The sequence below is a fragment of the Pelobates fuscus genome, chromosome 8 (assembly GCF_036172605.1).
Source record: "Pelobates fuscus isolate aPelFus1 chromosome 8, aPelFus1.pri, whole genome shotgun sequence".
Classification (NCBI taxonomy): Eukaryota; Metazoa; Chordata; class Amphibia; order Anura; family Pelobatidae; genus Pelobates; species Pelobates fuscus.
Window position 1 is genome coordinate 175,257,039 of NC_086324.1, and position 23,932 is coordinate 175,280,970.

At 41.3% G+C, this 23,932-nt stretch overlaps 1 protein-coding gene across 1 annotated transcript; it reads right to left on the reverse strand.

Moving 5' to 3' along the window:
- Positions 1-2,082: 2,082 nt before the first annotated feature.
- On the reverse strand, positions 2,083-23,471 carry LOC134571044 (uncharacterized). The gene is made up of 5 exons (XM_063429085.1): positions 23,399-23,471; positions 13,406-13,747; positions 9,076-9,126; positions 3,255-3,611; positions 2,083-2,535 (listed from the first exon to the last, which is right to left on the reverse strand). Exons 1-5 carry the CDS (start codon positions 23,442-23,444, stop codon positions 2,378-2,380), a joined length of 954 nt encoding a protein of 317 aa, XP_063285155.1. The 5' UTR covers positions 23,445-23,471; the 3' UTR covers positions 2,083-2,377.
- Positions 23,472-23,932: the final 461 nt, after the last annotated feature.

Sequence of the window (23,932 nt, forward strand, 5' to 3'; positions counted from 1 at the left end):
AATTCATTGAGTTCTCATCGGGAGCACGTGAATTCCGCAATCCGCCATTTTCATTCTTTGCAGATAAAAAATGCAGAATTTAAATGCACGGAATACGCTGACAGCCATAAACTCACTCCAGCTGTGTTTTCTAATAAACGTATACAGTACAGAAAAGGGTATTTAAGCAAATGGTTTCAAAATAAACAGCAGCAGAAAAAAAACTATTTTTTTTAAATTTTTTTAATAATTTATTTCTCAGTTTTTTTATCCCTATTTATATTATTACATTATTATTTTTATTATATTTTTATTTATATTATAGCTCTACACTGTGCTTTTAATTCCTTTTTTTTTTTAAATAAAATTATAATTTAATCTATAACACGTTAAAAAAGAAATAGCCAATAAAAACCTCCGAGTAAACCCAGAGCGTTCTCTTATATAAAAGCATGCAATGTTAAATAAACTGCTGACATGGCGAGATATCTTATTTCTCCAGAATGTTGACTCGGCTTCATGTGTCAGACAGATTACATGGCTCTCGCAGTCACACCTATAGCTGTCACTGAGCAGTGATGACTCAAGCAAAAACAAAAAAGAAAATGCTGTGTCGACTGAATAATTTGGAACTAAAAAAACCAAAACGATTTCAAAGAACCATGTCTCCAGAGCTTCCTGCAATGCTCTGATAGAACGCCGCCTGTGTAATCTGTGCATCCCCAGCAGAGGGCGCATCGAAGCAATGTTAACGGACAGACGCTGTCATCAAAACTCAATTCTCATTTACGCCTCTGCATCTAACGTAAAGCTAAACACAGCCAATTCCTTAATAAATAATGCACACATCAATTAAAGGTGCCCCGTACCTCACTTCTCTGCACTTTTACCTCCCAACAGCACGTACATTGCAATGCAGAACAAAACATGTTCTATAAAGCCATAATTCATTCTTAATTAATTTTATGCTTAATTTCTTAATTGTATGATTAATTTTATACCCAGGAAGATATAGATTTATTGCTAAGGGCGCGTAGTAAATTCACTGCCCTCCCTTTAATCTCTTAGTCTAAGACAACCTTTGTAGGTCAAACACCGTGGCTGCATTTGAGCATGCAGGTAGCAGATCATACTGAGCACACTATAGGTGTTATCACCTGGCTATAATAGCAGCCTTGTATAGTACAGCTGCTTGGGCTAGCTGTACTGACATTATATTTATAAATCCCGGCTGCATTTTAAGGAAGATGCACTCCCAGAAATGCCATCAGGTAACTTGTAAATACCCTTCATCGGGATCCTTAACCATTTTTATTTATTTATTTATCGTCAAACCTATTGTATAAGACAGGACATTTTTTTTTTTTGATTTGTTAAGGCCCTGTCTGAAACACTGCGATAAATCAATGCCATTCCTAAAACATGTTATACCAAAATATTCATACGCAGTATGTAAAAAAAAATATATAAAAAAATGTAAATAGTGTAAACTTGCGTAAATTAAAATGTTATGGGCCTCACAGAACAAGTATCTCCATGTTGGTTTGTCCTATATTTGAATGTAAACAATTTGTCACGTTTAAAATAAATAAATATATACTCTATTTTTGTAAATGAGAAGCACTTGGTAGTGAAGGGGTTAAATCCACGACACAATACACTCCTGCATTGTCTTTCCCGGCTATGTCCACGAATTCCCTTAAAAACCAACGTCTTACGTGAGCCTTGGTGTTTAACATAACAAGATTATTTATCAAATCTGCCACATGTTAATTGTCTGTTTATTGGTGTGTATTCAGCCTCAGCTTTGGGTTAGCCGGTAGTGGAACTGAGCACCGAATGGCAATTAATATTTTGAATCAGCATTTCTGAGTCTGCGGGCGCTAGGAGAAAGTATTACTTTACCAATATCATTACAACTGGACGACCTAATCACACAACATGTAACGAGACCAATAAAGATTTGCAGAATGCCAAACATGTCAGTTCCAGAGTAAACTAACTATAAGAAAACGATTAGACGGCATCTAAAAAAAAAGAAACCTTAACCTCTTAAGGACACATGACATGTGTGACATGTCGTGATACCCTTTTATTCCAGAAGTTTGGACCTTAAGGGGTTAAATAGGATTTGTGGTCTTTTTTTATAAAAATTAAAAAATGAACCTTAGCCATATGCCTCAATCAGTCTCTGTGACAGCCAAAATTTGGAAAAAGATGAATGTTGCCGTTTGGAAGCTGCAGAGAGTCGCCGGCTGCATAAACACACTCTCTGCTGTGATTGATGGGAGTTGAAGGCCAAAGCTGCTGAAGTGACGGTAGGCAGCGATCCCTGCAAAATACTCTCAGCAACAGGAGCAGGCGAGAATACCTGTGCCAAGCGTCGCTGGAAGAGATATCAGGGTTTGTAGCAGAAATACAAAAGCACAGCGAGTACTGCCGTAAGAAGAGCCGCGCCGGTAACCAGGCCAATCTGAAGATCCGTAGGACCCCCGTGCTGCTTCCTGCTCTCGTTTCTTGGAACCGGGTCAGAGAAATCGCTGCAGGCAGAGTTTTCTGTACAACGATAAACCAAAGTTAGTGATTTCAACAATGATTTCAACCATCTCAAAAATTATTTCACTGTATCAAAAAATATATAATTTTTTTTTTTTTTTTTAAATCATCATAGCAAATTAGGAATTATGAAGCATTGCCAAAAGATTTGCACATTTTAATCAGAAATAGCCAAATCTGAACATTTCTCTAATCCTGCTGTTTTTCCACGTATCTGGTCAGTGGTCAACATCCTACCAAAGGTCTTCATTTCATATTTTTTTAATAAGCTTTTTTAAATGATTTTATATTTTTGGATACACTTTTTTTCCCCCCAAAATATTAAAATTCTAAAATTACATTACATGTCAAAAAAATCTTTATATCAAAAAATATGAAAATATTACACATTTATACAAAAATATTAAGCAATTTGAAACACTCATCCAAAAATATGAAATCAAAGGCTAAGTAAAAAAAAAACATATAGCGATCTTACAACCCTACATTGAAGCACATTCCCCCAATGTTTCCCATATAAATGTGCTGAATCTATACAGGAAGGCGGCTTACTAACAGTCACGTCACAAAGCGTACAGAGTTATTAAAGATACTCTGGCATGTAGGTGATCAATCTTTATATGTGCATTTATTGTTACATTGCCGAATAGCTCTCAGAGAAACGCTTACAGGGACATGGCTTAGTACAGCTATAGCCAGCAGGGGGCACTGTGACGTACCGGTTACTTGAAGAATAATATCGTAGCTTTGCTCGGTAGACTCGTGCTTTATGTAGCAGTTATAATTCCCAGCATCCTCCAGTGTCACATTAATCAGTTCCAGTTTCACCAAACTGTCCTCGAAGTAAATCTCAGGGTACAGGCTGCCGCAGCACGAATTATTCTGGTATTGCATCACCACCCCATTCTTGGTCCATTTAATAGTGCTCTGATCCAGGCGGACTGGACTGGGCGACTGAAAGGAGCAGTTCAGGGTCACGCTAGCCCCAGGCTTCGCTGCGATACAGCTCACGTTGGGCACGTGTAACGAGGAGTGGTGCTTGGACAGACGACTAGTCAGCGGAGCCGGATTCAGGGCTGCGAAAATAAACGCGATACATTGTAATGTTCAGTAGAGCAATGTACCCCCACATGCAGCACACGCTGTGACAATGTATCACTCCCACCTAGTATGTGGCTACAGGGCGTTCGGAGCACGAACGCTCAAACAAATGTGCATTTCAGTACTGTCTATCGTAATATAAACCTTATTCATTATACGTCTGACCTACACATTTAGAATAATCATCTCTAGCCGCTGCTGGGGTGAACCCTGTTCACTTCTTATTCAGACAGATAGACCAGACAGAAAGCATGGGCTGCCATTAAGGAATTGTGGCAGAGGAGAATCAAAAGTGTACAATATGCTACAAATCTTAACATAAAATGTATGAAAATGGATCAGCCATCAGCGTACAGGTGGTAGTGGAATCCAAATAACATTGTTATAGTAAATTAATGTAGTAACTAAGATAAAGGAAATCCGGTAGAATGGCTTTGGATTCTCAGTCTGTACTGAGCTGCAGTCTTCAAATTAAATGGGATTCTCGCAGGGGTGGACTTAAAATGCAGCACAAAAGTGCTTAACAACAAGCGAGTTTACAAACATACATATTACACACATGTACATACAATCATAGTATATACTGTATGTAAAATGTGTAATATACACCTACACATGCACATACAGGAGCATAGCACATTAAACATACAAAATACAGCACGCACATGCACGTACCAGTATGTATTGTACTGTGTGCAGAGCAGGCATCATACACATACATGCACACACATAAACATTCACACACAGACATGCACAATATAGCACAGACAACATGCAATACCCGTACATATCTGCACACACAGAAATACAGTATATTATACACACAACATGCATTAAACAAAGCTAATATCACACAGGTAGCATAAAGTTAATTCATGAATACAAAGTTCCCTGGATACATACCTCCAGTAGTCATTAACACAGAATATATCATTATTACGTCCATTGTATAGTTTGTGTCTGCTGTATGTGTCACTGAAGGAGAGGCTGGCCGCTTAGTTAGTACCTGACACAGTCTGTCTCTTATCAGCTATAACACATGTTTAAAGCAGAAAGTTTTTTAGAAAAAGAAAAAAAAAACACTTTAGACACAACAGGGTAATCCCTAAATCCTGGACTGGTAGGGGGTACTTGCAGGGCCGGCGCCACCATTAGGAGAACTAGGCATTCGCCTAGGTCATTCCGGCCCCGGGATACTAAACAGCGGGCGGGAGCAGTGAGGAGCTGCCCCACACTGGACTCCAGGTAGGTGAGTGTTTGACTTTCAGTGAGTGAGTGTCTGTGAGGATGTGTGTCTCTCAGTCAGTGCCTGCCTGTGTGTTTCTGTCAGTGAGTGCATGTATGTCAGTGAGTGTCTGTCAGTGAGTGAATGGCTGTCAGTAAATGTCTGTGTGTGTGTCTGTCAGTAAGTGAGTGTATGTCTGTCAGTGAGTGTGTGTGTCTGTCATTGAGTGAGTGTATGCCAGTCAGTGAGTGTGTGTGTGTATGTGTTTATGTCTGTCAGTAAGTGTCTGTGTGTGTATGTCTGTCAGTGAGTGTGTGTGTGTGTGTGTGTATCTGTCAGTGAGTGAGTGTATGTCTGTCAGTGAGTTTGTGTGTATGTGTCAGTGAGTGAGTGTATGTCTGTCACTGAGTGTGTATGTATGTCTGTCAGGGAGTGTATGTGTGTGTGTGTGTTTTTGTCTGTCAGTGAGTGAGTGTATGTCTGTCAGTGAGTTTCAGTGTGTGTGTGTCAGTGAGTGAGTGTATGTCTGTCAGTAAGTGTCTGTTTGAGTGTATATGTGTGTGTGTCTGTCAGTGAGTGAGTGTATGTCTGTCAGTGAGTTTCTGTATGTGTGTCAGTGAGTGTCTGAGTGAGTGTATGTCAGTGAGTGTGTGTGTGTGTGTGTGTGTGTCTGTCAGTGAGTGTGTGTGTGTGTATCTGTCAGTGAGTGAGTGTGTCTGTCAGTGAGTTTTTGTGTGTGTGTGTCAGTGTGTGAGTGTATGTCTGTCAGTGAGTGTCTGAGTGAGTGTCTCTGTCATTGAGTGTGTGTGTATGTCTGTCAGCTTGTGTGTGTGTGTCTGTCAGTGAGTGAGTGTATGTCTGTCAGTGAGTTTCAGTGTAAGTGTATGTCTGTCAGTGAGTGTCTGTGTGAGTGTATGTCTGTCAGTGAGTGTCTGTGTGAGTGTATGTGTGTGTGTGTCTGTCAGTGAGTGAGTGTATGTCTGTCAATGAGTTTCTGTATGTGTGTCAGTGAGTGTCTGAGTGAGTGTATGTCAGTGTGTGTGTGTGTGTGTGTCAGTGAGTGAGTGTATGTGTGTCAGCGTATGTCTGTCTGTCAGTGTGTTTGTGTGTGTCTGTCAGTGAGTTAGTGTATGTCTGTCAGTGAGTTTCTGTGTGTGTGTCAGTGAGTACATGTATGTCTGTCAGTGAGTGTCTGAGTGAGTTTATGTCAGTGAGTGTGTGTGTGTGTATGTCTGTCAGTGTGTGTGTGTGTGTGTGTGTGTGTGTGTGTGTATGTCTGTCAGTGTGTGTTTGTGTGTGTGTCTGTCAGTGAGTGTCTGTCAGTGAATGAGTGACCTCAGGGGGTGGCAAAATGGATCTTTGCCTAGGGCGGCAGAAATACTTGCAACGGCCCTGGGTACTTGGGAACCCCTCGTATACGATCCGATTCACAGCCGCAGCCCAGAAGGTACTGGTGATAGTGCTCTGGGCAAGACGGTCTATGTATGCACTATGGAAAACCCTATCAGCCAAGTGTGTAACATAGAACATATAAGATATAAAACATATAACACATATAACAGAACATATAATAAATTATATATAGCACATATAACACATGTAACATAACATGTAAAATAACATATAAAACATATATGTTGACTCTATATAAAAGCCAATAATACTACTACTAATAATAATAACAACATATAATAAATAATTAATTGAACATATAGCATACTATGTAATATATAACAACATGTATGATTACGTATATTGCATATACCACATACAACATGTAGAATAGCATCAAATGTATAATAGCCTACTCATAACATATCTAATAGCATAATTAGTAAATATAATATATATAATGTTACATACATATTAACATGGAACTCATGCAACATACAACATAACAAGCAAAATAGCATAACATTTTTTTCACATATAACATAGCCTGTAAAATAACACATATAACATACAGGCGATATAACATAGCATATTGAATGATCTACGCAATGCATAGCACATAAAACATAATATATAAAATACACAGCCTGTGTGATGCAGTGGTTATGGTGCTTGGAGTTTTCGGCAGCCATCTATGGCCTCGCATTGTCTGGGTGTCGTCGCTGGCAAGGCCCCTCCAGTCTGCCCAGGGAGAGAGCCAGCCTCCTGTCTGCAGCTCTGCCGGGAGTGAGCTGCAGACTGAGGTGTCTCGCGATCTTCAGCCTACCACGGCAAAGCTCTGGAGATCGCAAGACTTACCACGTGTTCTGCAGCTCTGCACTCGGCAGAGCTGCAGGCAGGATAGAAAGCCCACGGGACCACTAAGGAATCTGGGGTTAAGCCTGCCCACTGGACCAATAGGGAATCAATTTAAAAAAAGGTAATTATGACACCCATGTTACAGCCCCTCCACCCCCCTTTACCCAGGTCACAGCCCCTCCATCTCCCCCACCAATGCTACAGCCTCTCCAGCCCCCACCAATGTCACAGCCACACACACACACACACCATGTCACAGCCCCTCACACACACACACCCTGTCACAGCCCCTCACACACACACACCCTGTCACAGTCCCTCACACACACACACACACCCCATCACCACCACCCATACCCCGTCATCCCCAAACACACTGAAACCCCCTCCACACACACTATAACCCCCTCCACACACACTATAACCCCCTCCACACACTGTCACCCCTACACATACACTATCACCATTCCCAAACACTTTCAGCCCCCACACACTGTCACCCCCTTCTCCCAGCCACACTCACATAAACACTTCCTAATCCTGTCTCTCTCACACCCTCCAACCATACCAAACTCATCTGCCCTTGCACCCCCCAATCATGTCAGACTCACCTTCTCTTGAACTGTCACACACACCCACCAACCCTGTCATAATCATCTTCCAACTATGCCACACTCGCCCCAAACTCTGTCACACTCTCCTCCCCAACCCTGCCACACTCAGCCTTTTACATTAATGCCTCAAATACTGCCACATTAACCCCCTTAATCTTGTAACAATCCCCTCCCCTCATTCTGTCACACTGTCTCCTCCAAACATGGCACATTCACCCCAGCCCTGTGATACACCCCCCAACTATGCCACACTCACACTGATAAATTACCCTGCTCCAATCCTGTCACACTTACTTCCCCTTGGCCTGTCACACTCTCTCCTCTAACCATGCTCTAATCACCCCCTATCATCCTCACCCCCCCATCTCATTTACACCCCTCACCCTGTCACACTCACACTGCCACAGTTGCCACTTTACTCAAGGTCCCAGACAGCCCACTAAACACAACACACCCCACAGACATACAGTCCCAGACACATGCTCACAAACACATACATTTACACAGAAGGATACTCTCTGTCAGACACACACTTTCAGGCACATACACGGGTAGACAAGACACACACCAGCACTTATGTATACACGACTGCAAGGCTAAATAACCATACCCCGCAGTCGTGTATAAACGATTAGCATAATTGCTAATTAAATCTGTTTATCGCAAATTAATTTAGTTTGCAAATTATGCCATAACTACAGTGGGAGAGCTCACAACACAGCGGCACAGGGAGCCGCGACACTGTAAGCCTCTGAACAATGAATGCAGAGACTAGCTCTCTGCATCCAGCGCTGTAAGCTCTCCCTTCAATATAACTACAGCACCTTTTATACACACACAATACAACACCTATTTATTTATTTTTTTACTTTTAGTGTTTGTGGGGGCCTCATGTTTGAGTTTCGCCTAAGGCCTCACAAAGTCTAGAGCCGCCATTGCTTTAACATATCATATAATCTATATAACAGAACATATATGAACATATATGTGTTGGCCGTGTCCTACTACGCTCCACATGTCTATAACGTTTTCAGGATTGCATTTTCATTGTTTCGGGGGTGGAGAGGTCCTATGCAGCATAATGAGTGTCACCCCATACTCTCCCCGCCAATATCCACACCCTGACCCCATTATCCAATCCCCATCACATTTCCCTACCTCCAACCTGGGACCAAGCCTACAGAGATTGTTCTAGATCCAGAAATCCATGAAAATAGGAATTACTCCCTTAGCCAGAGATCCTGGGTGCAATGCACATTCCATCCTTCTCATACAGTGGGGGCGCTATTTGCTATGGTTACTTTCTGCCTGTGACCTAGGGCTTGTTCTCAATTCTCAGTAATTTCTTACCAATCTGCTTTCTGCTGCCAGAGCTTATGTGCTGCACCTCGATCCCACGTTCTAGACAGAGAAGAACAAATAGAGGGTCAAGGAAATGTAAGGAAGTAAAATACCCCACAGGCCTTGATGAGAAGCATTTAACCCCTTAAGGACCGGCCTGTTTTGCCCATGTTGTACGTTAAGGACCGGCCTGTTTTGGCCATGTTGTACGTTACGGACCGGGGCTGTTTTGGCCATGTTGTACGTTAAGGATCGCGGCTGTTTTGGCCATGTTGTACTTTAAGGACCGGGGCTGTTTTGGCCATGTTGTACGTTAAGGACCGGGGCTGTTTTGGCTATGTTGTACGTTAAGGACCGGGGCTGTTTTGGCCATGTTGTACGTTACGGACCGGGGCTGTTTTGGCCATGTTGTACGTTAAGGACCGGGGCTGTTTTGGCTATGTTGTACGTTAAGGACCGGGGCTGTTTTGGCCATGTTGTACGTTAAGGACCGGGGCTGTTTTGGCCATGTTGTACGTTGAGGACCAGGGCTGTCTTAACAATTTTGTGGTGTTTGTGTTTAGCTGTAATTTTCCGCTCTCTCATTTACTGTTCCCATACAAGTTATATATTGTTTTATTCAGGACAAGAAGGGCTTTCTTTACATACCATTATTTCTATCATGTCATATATTTTAATTTAAAAAAAAAATGTAGTGAAAAATTTAACAAAAAACATGTTTTTTTACTTTTACTTTAAACATATTTTACTTATCTACAAAAGCTAATGAAAAAAAATGCTAAATATTTTCAACATTTTGTCCTGAGTCTAAAAACACCCAGTGTTTATGTGCTTTTTTGCTTTTTTTTTGCAAGTTATAGGGCTATATGTGCAAGTAAGAAATTGCTGTTTCAAAATATATATTTTTTAAATGTATCAATAGTGACATTGTATCCCCGAATCACACCTCACATGTACATATTTTTTTTAAAGTAGACAACCCAGGGTATTCAATATGGAGTATGTCCAGTCTATTTTAGTAGCCACTTACTCACAAACACTGGCCAAGGTTAGCATTTATATTTGTTTGTGTGTTAAAAATTAAAAAAACAATTATGAAAGCTAATTTTGGGCAGTGTTTGTGACTAAGTGGCTACTAAAAAAGACTGGACATACCCCATTTGCAATACCTTGGGTTGTCTTCTTTTGCAAATGGTATGCCATCATGGGGGTAATTCTCATTCCTGGGCTACCATACTCTCTCAAAGGCAACATAAGTAATCTGGCAAATTTCAATGTAAAAGAAGGGACACAATATTTGACCCTGTAACTTTCAAAAACACTATAAAGCCTCTACATGGGGGGTACTGTTATACTCAGGAGACTTCGCTAAACACAAATATTAGTTTTGTTTCAAAACAGTAAAACGTATCACAACAATGATATCATCAGTGAAAGTGCTGTTTGTGTGTGAAAAATGCAAAAAAAATATCATCACTGTGATACATTTTACTGTTTTGAAACACTAATATTTGTGTTCAGTGAAGTCTCCCAAGTAAAGCAGTACCCCCCCCCCCCCCCCCCCCCCCATGTACAGGTTTTATGGTATCTTGGAAAGTTACAGGGTTAAATACAGTGCTAGCAAATTAAATTCCCTGGACTTTCGTCCTGGGGTGTCAGGCATGTCCCGCAAATTGCATTCAATAAAATGATTTAATTATGTAAAAATATTACATAAATGTGCACGTAGAATTTAAATATATATACATACTTATATATTTGCAGTGTAAGTGTATATTTATGAAATTATTTATGCAATTTTGTATATGGATATATATATTTCGGATTATTTTTATTTATATATATATACTTTCATTCTCAGTGTATTTTGAGTTATTCTAACTGTATCAAAATACAGTTAGAATAAAATTACATATACATTTATAATTTTAAAAACAATTTATTATTTTTAAATTTTTTATTTATTTTATTTTGCTTATTATTTATATTTTATAATATTATATATATTTATACACATATATACAATATATATAGTTATTATATGTATATTATATATACAGGTGTAATTTAATTATAAGTGTATTTTTATATCATGATATGTATATATAAATATAGAAAATACACTTAGTTTGACATAATATACATTTTTATTTTTACTTTGCTTTATTACAACTTTTTTCTTAATTTTTTCACCAGCAGGGGGACTGTCTGTCAGTTCAAGCAGTTCCCCAGCAGGCAGATTCACAGACGCCTATTGCGGCCATGTGACTGCTCTGTTAGAGCGATCACATGGCCGCGGGGGCCTAATTTGCAGAGGGGGGACTGTCTGGGCTGTCAGGCAGTCCCCCCAGACCGGGAGCAACGCAGATCGCTGGCAGGGGACGGCTGCGATCAGGTAAGTAACATTTTCCGTTATGGAGGTTCAGGTCCTCAAGGGGATGTTTCTGATGATGGTCCTGAACCGTCATCGGTCCTGAAGGGGTTAAAGAAGATAATAATAATAAAAACAAAGTATTTAACCAGGAAAGGTAGATTCAGATTACTCTGGTTTTCAAGTACGTCCTGGGGATGTTACCTTAGCCCAAAATCCAGGGGTTGTTACTATCACCCAATTTAATGGCACTAATTTTATCCACCGCGGAAGGATGACGGGCGGAGTCAACACTGCCAGAATTTGAACCTGCGACCCAAGTGTTGAACAGATTCTACTGATTAACCTATCTCAAAATGCATTTAGTTAATGAATGTTGGGGTGCACTTCATAGTTTAATTCAGTTTATCTTGCTAAAGTGCTTTATGTATGAGGAGTGTGTCCTCTTTTTTTCATTTTACAAATAGTGTAGATTTCAATAGAAATTGGCACTTTTATAAATGAACCTGGTTACACCCCCCTGGCTGTCAATCAGACAACAGGTCCTGTTACTTCCTGGTTTGGTTAGCTCAGTTGAGATACATTTTAAAGTTAAATTTATTTATATATACTACCAATGAAAAAAATGCACAATTAAATGTAGGTATGTTTTTAGTTGGGATGTATCTACTAAATAGTGATTTTTATTGTATTTGGGCAGTGAAGTGTCCAGTTAATGTAGGGATGGGATTATTGTGAAAAGCTGTCTCCCCAAATTTTCTTTGGTTAATGCCAATGTGTGCCACTAGAGGCAGACTTAGTGATGCAAAGTAAACATTGCGATTTCTCTGGAACAGCAGCACTACGGGCAATAAGGACACTGCACCCAGACCATGGCAATGGGCTGAAGATGTCTGGGTGCCTACAGTGTCCCTTTAAACCCCTTTAAACCAGTGATTTAATAAAATATATCTTATCGCTGTTTTTAACCTTTTAAATCCGCTGACTCCCCACAAAATGAAAACTCAGTGAAGCTATGGACTTTCTAGAGTTTTAAAAAGGAACAGCCTATTACTACGGCCTGTAATCCGGAGCTTGGCTCGCTATCTGTACATGTCAGCATCCGTACATATGTATGGATATCATATGTGTGAAGACACGTCATTCAGCATCTTAAAAATACTGTCTATAATTTATCCTGGGTATTTTCTTCCACTTCCTTTATCACAAATAAATTCCAAAACGCAAGTCTAACTATTTATACATTAAAAAATGAATAAGCTAGACCATATATTAAATAATATAATATTGGTTTATTACAAAATTAATGTCTTTATAATTCTAAAACAATGTCTAAATATAAACTTAAAGTATAAATTGTACTATTATACACTAATTCATGTTATTTTTCTTTGGGCTAGAAATGTTAGGAAAATAATAAAATTTATGAAAAAGTTTTATAAAGATATAGTCCCTCCCCTTAACTGTCAATCAATCCTTGGCACAAAAGGCTATTCAAAGACTGATTGACAGGAAGAGCAGGAGAACCCATGTTTCCTTATGTAGTGCTCTGTGCCCCAGGAATATAGAAACAGACTAACAGAATGCACATCATGCGCAATGATTGATCGTCTAAACCTGCTTTGGGTAGTCTTACCAGGCAGGATCAAATAGTCGGAGGGGGCTGGAATTTTTAGAGAGAAAGTGAGAGATACATTGGTATAACACCCACGGATGAACATGGAAAAGTAAGTGGTTGCTTAATTGATTAATTACTAATGATTTTCTTTCTATATGATAAACAATGTATCCATTTCTTAGGTGATGATTTTCGATTGGAGTGAATGTGTTCTGACATGGGTCACCTTAAAAATCTACTGCCTTTTTTAATCATGTTTTTCCTTAATTCTGCATTATGTTGTATCCTGATTAATTTAAACCCAATAAAATAATTATAATAAATAATAATAATCATTATAAATTCTTCACCTTTCACCTGCACTCTGTACTGAAACGGCACCACCTGGTTTCCATATTGGACTAAGCACGTGTATTTTCCGCTGTCTGTCAGTGTGAGATTAAACAGATTTATTGGGGCTTTTCCTTGTCCTAATTCTTCCATGGACATTTTGACCCGGGGATCAGAAATGGTGATGTTGTCTTCTCCTGCCCTGTACTCGGCCAGTATCCGTCCGTCATGGTCCCAGCGCATCATCACTTTATTCAGATCCACTCCCAGATCTTTCTCCCTGAACGGACATTCCAGGATGACTTTGTCGTGGAGTTTCCGGAATAAACCTGCACATCGCACTGGGATAAGGCAGCAGAGACCTGTACGGGACACAAACACACATCAGCATTATTATTATTTTATTATTTATATAGCACCAGCAAATTCCATAGCGCAGCGTCCGGAAGGATTACTGTTTACAAAACTGTCGCCATCTCTGTTGTGGCACTGTTGAGATATTTACTCTCTTTAAAAGTCAACATTTAACATCGACATTTCTTCTGCGAATTTGCACCTGTCTGGTGTCTGAGCAAATGCTGCAATTTAAGGAACTTTGAAGTTAAATATACATTTTTAAAAAGAATTACCTATTTACTTTAATGCATTATGTATTAATGCATAATAATTACCTATTTACTGTAAGGCATAATGTATTAATGCATAATAATGACCTATTTACTTTGATTAATGTGTCCCTTTGAAAAAGAAATTAGCATCTTTCATTCCTCCTAACATATCGCATAGATTTTATAGCATTTTATTGAACTTTACTGTTACAGAAATGTAAAACAACCCTGCCCAGTTGGGGATATAAAAACTGAATTGAAAGGCAGTGAAATTATGATTTAGAGAGTGAGCATGCCTGCACGTCTATGACTGCTGGCACAATATATACACGAGATTTGGAGATCACATAATAGGACGAATTCACCAACTCTGTACCCGGGGCACCCAAAAAAAAAAAAAAAAAGATTATTTATAAGAAAAAAAGATGACTGACGGCTACCGATTTTATTGACAAATCAAGTGGGACGTGACCGATAAAGGGGGGGCAAGGAGGAGCTATATATATAAAATATGATATTGATATATATTTAATAGATATGTAATTTATAAATATACTTTTATCACTACTGCCCCACTTTCCCATCTACTGGTTACTTTTTCTAACTGGATTTGTGAATGGAATGGTGGGAAAATGCTGATATCATTCTACTGAAAATGATAGACATAATATTACATAGAAACATAGAATGTGACGGCAGATAAGAACCATTCGGCCCATCTAGTCTGCCCAATTTTCTAAATACTTTCATTAGTCCCTGGCCTTATCTTATAGTTAGGATAGCCTTATGCCTATCCCATGCATGCTTAAACTCCTTTACTGTGTTAACCTCTACCACTTCAGCTGGAACTCTATTCCATGCATCCACACAAAAAATGGGTAAAATGGCGCTAAACAATATGCAGTCAGTTAACACGTTAAATCCCAGTGCGTCTAAAACCAGCCCAGTGTTTCAGTCACCTTAGAAACACTTACATATACGAAATAGGATAAAAGAAAAGGAGGTTTTGCGCACACGCTGGACGTATAATATGATCTGTAACATAAACAGCTGTCATAGGATAATATGTAACATCCCAATTATAATAAAAAAAAATAACTTGAAGCACTCACACTTTAAAGAGCCATATCAGTCGGCTCTCTACTATAAAATCACATAGAATATTCCCAGAAACGTGCTCTGTGCAGATCGGTCCCACCAGAAATGGACGTCAAATTTCGTCTGGATACAATCAGGAACCAGGATAGGTTAGAAGTAAAATACTTTATATTAAATAAAAAAACTAGCACAACGCGTTTCGACCACTCTCTTGGTCTTCCTCAGGTGCAATAATGTTATATCAAAAGATTCTGCTTTTATATTACACACTTAATTACAAGATTAACAGCACATGCATACAATAATCCACAAAGACACCCCCCATTGCCATATATGGTGGTTCCGGTACTTATTCCCTCTCAATATGGCGTCCCATGTCCATCCATGCTGTGAGGACCAACCTTCTCAGCATGGCCGTGTGTTACAAATGTTTGTTGCCGCTCACGTGACTTCCAGTATTCGTGCCGATACGTCAATTCCGTTTGCTGATATCCACACGGAATCACTTTGGTATTTGTATATAGCGGTTTCAGAATCACGTAGGTCAGGCGTCACTTCCGTTTTTTCGGAGTAGTAAGGGGACAAGAAGTGTTCTTATACTACTTATTGGTTATTAGCCACAAAATCCATCATAAGTCCACATTTAGCTCAAATATAATAAAAATGTAAATAGAGACAAGAAGAGAAAAAATGTTTTAGTAAAAAGTTAATATAGCCAAAGGTATAATATGCACACAAATATTAATTAAAATATAAATAATGTATATATAAAAAATGTAACAAATAAAAATAGACAATTTATAAAATAGGACCTATATCGAAATCTAAATTTAATCCTCTCGGGTGCAAAGTTTGCATGTCAAAGATCCAAGAGCTTTCTTTCTTACTAAGGTTTAAAGCACTATTCCCCCCTCTCCAGTTATTTGAAACTTTTTGAATGGCCATAAATTCTAAGTCTTTTGGATTTGCCTGATGAACTTCTAAAAAATGCTTAGATACACTGTGGTTGGGAAAACCTTTTTTTTTTAATATTTCTAATGTGTTCATTCACACGTATTTTTAATGATCTAGATGTTTTCCCAATATACTGTAAACCACATATACTGTAAACCACAGTGACATTGTAACAAATAAATAAAAAATTTTGATTCACAAGAGATAAAAGAGCATATAGGATATTGCTTTTTGGTTACAGATGATAGGAAAGTTTCTTTTTTTCTTTTACTAACATTAGTGCTCTTACAAGCGTTACAGTTTCCACAATTAAAGAAACCTTTTTGTTTCTTAGACCAGTCCTTTATAAATGTCTGTTTTTCTTCACCATTGATAAAACGAGAAGTTCAAATTTGCTTCAGATTCCTGGCACCTCTAAAAATAAATTTTGGTTTGTCATTGACTACAACCCTCTGTTGCCTGTCACTCAGCCACTGCCTTACCCATTCAACAATATTGGAATCTAAACTCAAAGAGTGCAGTTTATTGATAAGCCTTCTATGTGCAACAGTGTCAAAACCCTTACTGAAATCTAGGTAAGCAATGTCTACTGCACCACCCTGATCTATAATTTTAGTTACCCAATCAAAAAAATCAATAAGATTAGTTTGGCCCTTAAGTAAACCCATGTTGTCTCTGATCTTGAAATCCGTGTGTTTTTAGATGTTCAACAATCCTATCCTTTAACATGGTTTCCATCACTTTCCCCACTACTGAAGTAAGGCTTACTGGCCTATAGTTGCCCGACTCCTCCCTATTACCTTTCTTGTGAATGGGCACAACATTCGCCAACTTCCAATCTTCTGGGACTACTCCTGTTATCAATGATTGGTTAAATAAATCTGTTAATGGTTTTGCTAGTATACCACTAAGCTCTTTTAATAGCTTTGGGTGTATTCCATCAGGTCCCATTGACTTATTTGTCTTTACTTTTGACAGTTGAAATAGAACCTCTTCCTCTGTAAACTCACATGTAACAAATTACTCATTTATCCTTTTTCTTAACTAGGGTCCCTTTCCTTCATTTTTATCTGTAAATACCGAACAAAAATATTAATTGAGGCAGTCAGCTAGACCTTTATCCTCTTCTACATACCTTCCTTCTTTTGTTTTTAATCTAACTAATCCTTGTTTTACTTTTCTTTTCTTATTTATGTATCTAAAAAAAGTTTTGTCCCCCTTTTTTACTGACTGTGCTATTTTCTCTTCTGTGTGTTATTTGGAAGCTCTTATAATTTGCTTAGCCTCTTTCTGCCTAATCTTATAGATCATTCTGTCTTCCTCACGCTGTGTTCTTTTATAATTACTAAATGCTAACTTTTAGTTTTTTACTATTTTGGCCACATCTGCGGAGTACCACAGTGGTTTCTTGAATCATGGAGATATTTAGTAGTAAACCGATTGGAACATTTTCGCTCCTATTTATTTCTTCTGATTCATTTTCCGAATTGGTTTTCAGGCACCAAATTTCTTCCGACCTGAACCGACAAAAAAACATCATCCCTCAAATTTTCTATTTACAGGGGAAATACTTTGTATGAAACACATTTTCTCAACACACACAATAAACATCATCACAGCAACTACACCAAAATAGATACCAAATACAAAGCTTTTTCTGCAAGTATTTTGTTGCAATATTTGTATAATAAAATCACATTTTTTTTTTTACACTATTTTATTGTTTTGCAATGTTATACTATCAATTGAATTATCAATGACATTATTTGTTCTATTCTGAGGTTAGTTAACACACTGGAGCTTGGTGTGAAGGTTTCACTGAAGACGAAGAAGAAGTTGGATTAGGTCCAATTCCGTGTCTGTTTCTCTTACTGTAACTCCATTGTACCTCATGAAGACGAACACAGAGAACTTGGTATGATATACGACCATAAACTAGCTGGCTCGTCCAACACCGGCCAAGGAATCGTCTAAATCGAAAGACCCAACACTTGTCACCCCCAATCCTTCATTGTTTAATGTTCTGCTCACATAGTAAGTCCATGGGGTGAAATGGGAATAAATACAGTGTCTCAAGTTCGACACATCCTTACAGAGGGCCAGGACTATTACATCATTCTGAAATGTGTAGCCGTTTATTGGGAGCATTGGTGATTGCCCTTATCAGGGGTCATGAAGACATCAGAAGCATTACAGACCACAATTGCTCACCACAAGCGATGGAACAAGTAGAACAGCAGCTATTAAGAGTTTATGTAAAAAGAATCCTGCGTTACAAGATTACATAAACCAACAGACTTTAAACAGCTCCCTGGCTGATAAGATAGCTCGTGAATAGGCAATTTTCATGGAAAGTCTGCTCTGGACACATGATTGACTGAACAACAATTGTCCTAAACTGCCATAAAGACCTCTACAAAGCAATCCAGCAACTCTCAGCAAACAGGATTCAAACAGAAAATACCCAACAAGCTCAGTGACCGGTCCAGACAGACTCACCCCAGCACCCCGACTGTCTGAGTGTACACTGACTGCAAGCTTATATAGAGAGAAAATACCCAACATGCTCGGTGACCGGTCCAGACAGACTCACCCCAGCACCCCGACTGTCTGAGTGTACACTGACTGCAAGCTTATATAGAGAGAAAATACCCAACATGCTCAGTGACCGGTCCAGGCAGACTCACCCCAGCACCCCGACTGTCTGAGTGTGCACTGACTGCAAGCTTATATAGAGAGAAAATACCCAACAAGCTCAGTGACCGGTCCAGACAGACTCACCCCAGCACCCGGACTGTCTGAGTGTGCACTGACTGCAAGCTTATATAGAGAGAAAATACCCAACATGCTCAGTGACCGGTCCAGACAGACTCACCCCAGCACCCCGACTGTCTGAGTGTACACTGACTGCAAGCTTATATAGAGAGAAAATACCCAACATGCTCAGTGACCGGTCCAGACAGACTCACCCCAGCACCCCGACTGTCTGAGTGTGCACTGACTGCAAGCTTATATAGAGAGAAAATACCCAACAGGCTCAGTGACCGGTCCAGACAGACTCACCCCAGCACCCCGACTGTCTGAGTGTACACTGACTGCAAGCTTATATAGAGAGAAAATACCCAACATGCTCAGTGACCGGTCCAGACAGACTCACCCCAGCACCCCGACTGTCTGAGTGTACACTGACTGCAAGCTTATATAGAGAGAAAATACCCAACAGGCTCAGTGACCGGTCCAGACAGACTCACCCCAGCACCCCGACTGTCTGAGTGTACACTGACTGCAAGCTTATATAGAGAGAAAATACCCAACATGCTCAGTGACCAGTCCAGACAGACTCACCCCAGCACCCCGACTGTCTGAGTGTACACTAACTGCAAGCTTATATAGAGAGAAAATACCCAACAGGCTCAGTGACCGGTCCAGACAGACTCACCCCAGCACCCCGACTGTCTGAGTGTACACTGACTGCAAGCTTATATAGAGAGAAAATACCCAACATGCTCAGTGACCGGTCCAGACAGACTCACCCCAGCACCCCGACTGTCTGAGTGTACACTGACTGCAAGCTTATATATAGAGAAAATACCCAACAGGCTCAGTGACCGGTCCAGAAAGACTCACCCCAGCACCCCGACTGTCTGAGTGTACACTGACTGCAAGCTTATATGGAGAGAACATACCCAACATGCTCAGTGACCGGTCCAGACAGACTCACCCCAGCACCCCGACTGTCTGAGTGTACACTGACTGCAAGCTTATATAGAGAGAAAATACCCAACAGGCTCAGTGACCGGTCCAGACAGACTCACCCCAGCACCCCGACTGTCTGAGTGTGCACTGACTGCAAGCTTATATAGAGAGAAAATACCCAACATGCTCAGTGACCGGTCCAGACAGACTCACCCCAGCACCCCGACTGTTTGATTGTGCACTGACTGCAAGCTTATATAGAGAGAAAATACCCAACATGCTCAGTGACCGGTCCAGACAGACTCCTCCCAGCACCCCGACTGTCTGAGTGTACACTGACTGCAAGCTTATATAGAGAGAAAATACCCAACATGCTCAGTGACCGGTCCAGACAGACTCACCCCAGCACCCCGACTGTCTGAGTGTGCACTGACTGCAAGCTTATATAGAGAGAAAATACCCAACATGCTCAGTGACCGGTCCAGACAGACTCACCCCAGCAGCCCGACTGTCTGAGTGTACACTGACTGCAAGCTTATATAGAGAGAAAATACCCAACATGCTCAGTGACCGGTCCAGACAGACTCACCCCAGCACCCCGACTGTCTGAGTGTACACTGACTGCAAGCTTATATAGAGAGAAAATACCCAACATGCTCAGTGACCGGCCCAGGCAGACTCACCCCAGCACCCCGACTGTCTGAGTTTGCACTGACTGCAAGCTTATATAGAGAGAAAATACCCAACATGCTCAGTGTCCGGTCCAGGCAGACTCACCCCAGCACCCCGACTGTCTGAGTGTACACTGACTGCAAGCTTATATAGAGAGAAAATACCCAACATGCTCAGTGACCGGTCCAGGCAGACTCACCCCAGCACCCCGACTGTCTGAGTGTGCACTGACTGCAAGCTTATATAGAGAGAAAATACCCAACATGCTCAGTGACCGGTCCAGGCAGACTCACCCCAGCACCCCGACTGTCTGAGTGTACACTGACTGCAAGCTTATATAGAGAGAAAATACCCAACATGCTCAGTGACCGGTCCAGGCAGACTCACCCCAGCACCCCGACTGTCTGAGTGTGCACTGACTGCAAGCTTATATAGAGAGAAAATACCCAACATGCTCAGTCACCAGTCCAGACAGACTCACCCCAGCACCCCGACTGTCTGAGTGTGCACTGACTGCAAGCTTATATAGAGAGAAAATACCCAACATGCTCAGTGACCGGTCCAGACAGACTCACCCCAGCACCCCGACTGTCTGAGTGTACACTGACTGCAAGCTTATATAGAGAGAAAATACCCAACATGCTCAGTGACCGGCCCAGGCAGACTCACCCCAGCACCCCGACTGTCTGAGTTTGCACTGACTGCAAGCTTATATAGAGAGAAAATACCCAACATGCTCAGTGACCGGTCCAGGCAGACTCACCCCAGCACCCCGACTGTCTGAGTGTACACTGACTGCAAGCTTATATAGAGAGAAAATACCCAACATGCTCAGTGACCGGTCCAGGCAGACTCACCCCAGCACCCCGACTGTCTGAGTGTGCACTGACTGCAAGCTTATATAGAGAGAAAATACCCAACATGCTCAGTGACCGGTCCAGGCAGACTCACCCCAGCACCCCGACTGTCTGTGTGTACACTGACTGCAAGCTTATATAGAGAGATAATACCCAACATGCTCAGTGACCGGTCCAGGCAGACTCACCCCAGCACCCCGACTGTCTGAGTGTGCACTGACTGCAAGCTTATATAGAGAGAAAATACCCAACATGCTCAGTGACCGGTCCAGGCAGACTCACCCCAGCACCCCGACTGTCTGAGTGTACACTGACTGCAAGCTTATATAGAGAGAAAATACCCAACATGCTCAGTGACCGGTCCAGGCAGACTCACCCCAGCACCCCGACTGTCTGAGTGTGCACTGACTGCAAGCTTATATAGAGAGAAAATACCCAACATGCTCAGTCACCAGTCCAGACAGACTCACCCCAGCACCCCGACTGTCTGAGTGTGCACTGACTGCAAGCTTATATAGAGAGAAAATACCCAACATGCTCAGTGACCGGTCCAGACAGACTCACCCCAGCACCCCGACTGTCTGAGTGTACACTGACTGCAAGCTTATATAGAGAGAAAATACCCAACATGCTCAGTGACCGGCCCAGGCAGACTCACCCCAGCACCCCGACTGTCTGAGTTTGCACTGACTGCAAGCTTATATAGAGAGAAAATACCCAACATGCTCAGTGACCGGTCCAGGCAGACTCACCCCAGCACCCCGACTGTCTGAGTGTACACTGACTGCAAGCTTATATAGAGAGAAAATACCCAACATGCTCAGTGACCGGTCCAGGCAGACTCACCCCAGCACCCCGACTGTCTGAGTGTGCACTGACTGCAAGCTTATATAGAGAGAAAATACCCAACATGCTCAGTGACCGGTCCAGGCAGACTCACCCCAGCACCCCGACTGTCTGTGTGTACACTGACTGCAAGCTTATATAGAGAGAAAATACCCAACATGCTCAGTGACCGGTCCAGGCAGACTCACCCTAGCACCCCGACTGTCTGAGTGTGCACTGACTGCAAGCTTATATAGAGAGAAAATACCCAACATGCTCAGTGACCGGTCCAGACAGACTCACCCCAGCACCCCGACTGTCTGAGTGTACACTGACTGCAAGCTTATATAGAGAGAAAATACCCAAGAGGCTCAGTGACCAGTCCAGGCAGACTCACCCCAGCACCCCGACTGTCTGAGTGTACACTGACTGCAAGCTTATATAGAGAGAAAATACCCAACATGCTCAGTGACCAGTCCAGACAGACTCACCCCAGCACCCCGACTGTCTGAGTGTACACTGACTGCAAGCTTATATAGAGAGAAAATACCCAACATGCTCAGTGACCAGTCCAGACAGACTCACCCCAGCACCCCGACTGTCTGAGTGTACACTAACTGCAAGCTTATATAGAGAGAAAATACCCAACATGCTCAGTGACCGGTCCAGGCAGACTCACCCCAGCACCCCGACTGTCTGAGTGTGCACTGACTGCAAGCTTATATAGAGAGAAAATACCCAACATGCTCAGTGACCGGTCCAGGCAGACTCACCCCAGCACCCCAACTGTCTGAGTGTACACTGACTGCAAGCTTATATAGAGAGCACATAGTAATATTTATTAGAACCTGAGTGAACAGCAAAAACAAACCGTGGAACCACTCAGTGTGAGTGCAAAGGGAGAATAAAGTGAACGTCTTAATCTGAGGCCACTTACTGAGCAATCATTAGAGTGAGTGCACACAGACAGATAATACAGAGAACTGAGAATCCAAGTGAGTGTTTGTGGGAAAAGTGAGTGTGAGTGCATACTTATTGTGGGAACAAAGTAAATGAGTAAATGTCTACAAGTTAGTGCAAACATGAAGCATAAACAAAGCAGCAGTACTATGAGTGCATCAATAAACCAGCAAGTGCAAGAGTGTGAGTGCACACTTACAGGGAATACATTCTGAGTGAGAGAGTAGATTTGTGAGTTTCTGAGTGTGAGTGCACACTTACAGAGAATACATTCTGAGTGAGTGAGTGAGAGAGTGAGTGAGTGAGTAGATTTGTGAGTTTCTGAGTGTGAGTGCATACTTACAGAGGTAAGTCAGGAGATAGAGCCACGTGTTGATGGTCCGGGCCATGTTGCATGGATAGTAAGTTCTTGCTATACTGAGTCTTGGCAGGAGATAAGCCCTCAGAGGGCAGGCCCCTCCCCCAATACAGAGCTAGCTCCTCCCATACTCACTGATACTGTAACAATGTATAATGGAAAGTAATGCAATACAAGCACCTACCTGCACACAATGTCTCCTGCCTGGCCTGGGATTGGTTGGGCTATTTAGATATTTCCATAATAATCTCACTACAATGATTTTAAATAATATGGCAATATATAGAATGCACGGTCCCATATCCACATAATAAGTAGACTGTAACTGTGTATATTATATATATCTTAGCACGACAATGGGAGCATAATATAATATTACTCTATGTAACCGTCCATATAACTCCTCCTATTACTCCATATATCCCTCCCTATAACCCCTCCTATTACTCCATATAACCCTCCCTATAACCCCTCCTATTACTCCATATAACCCTCCCTATAACTCCTCCTATTACTCCA

What these genes read in the sequence shown, in the direction of transcription:
- LOC134571044 (XM_063429085.1), bottom strand. Translation starts at nt 23,444, where the DNA reads ATGGCCCGGACCATCAACACGTGGCTCTATCTCCTGACTTACCTCT. An exon ending in CTATCTCCTGACTTACCTCT is followed by an intron (nt 13,748 to 23,398) that starts GTAAGTATGCAC and finishes TGTCCCGTACAG; the next exon opens with GTCTCTGCTGCCTTATCCCA. An exon ending in TATTATTCTTCAAGTAACCG is followed by an intron (nt 2,536 to 3,254) that starts GTACGTCACAGT and finishes ATCGTTGTACAG; the next exon opens with AAAACTCTGCCTGCAGCGAT.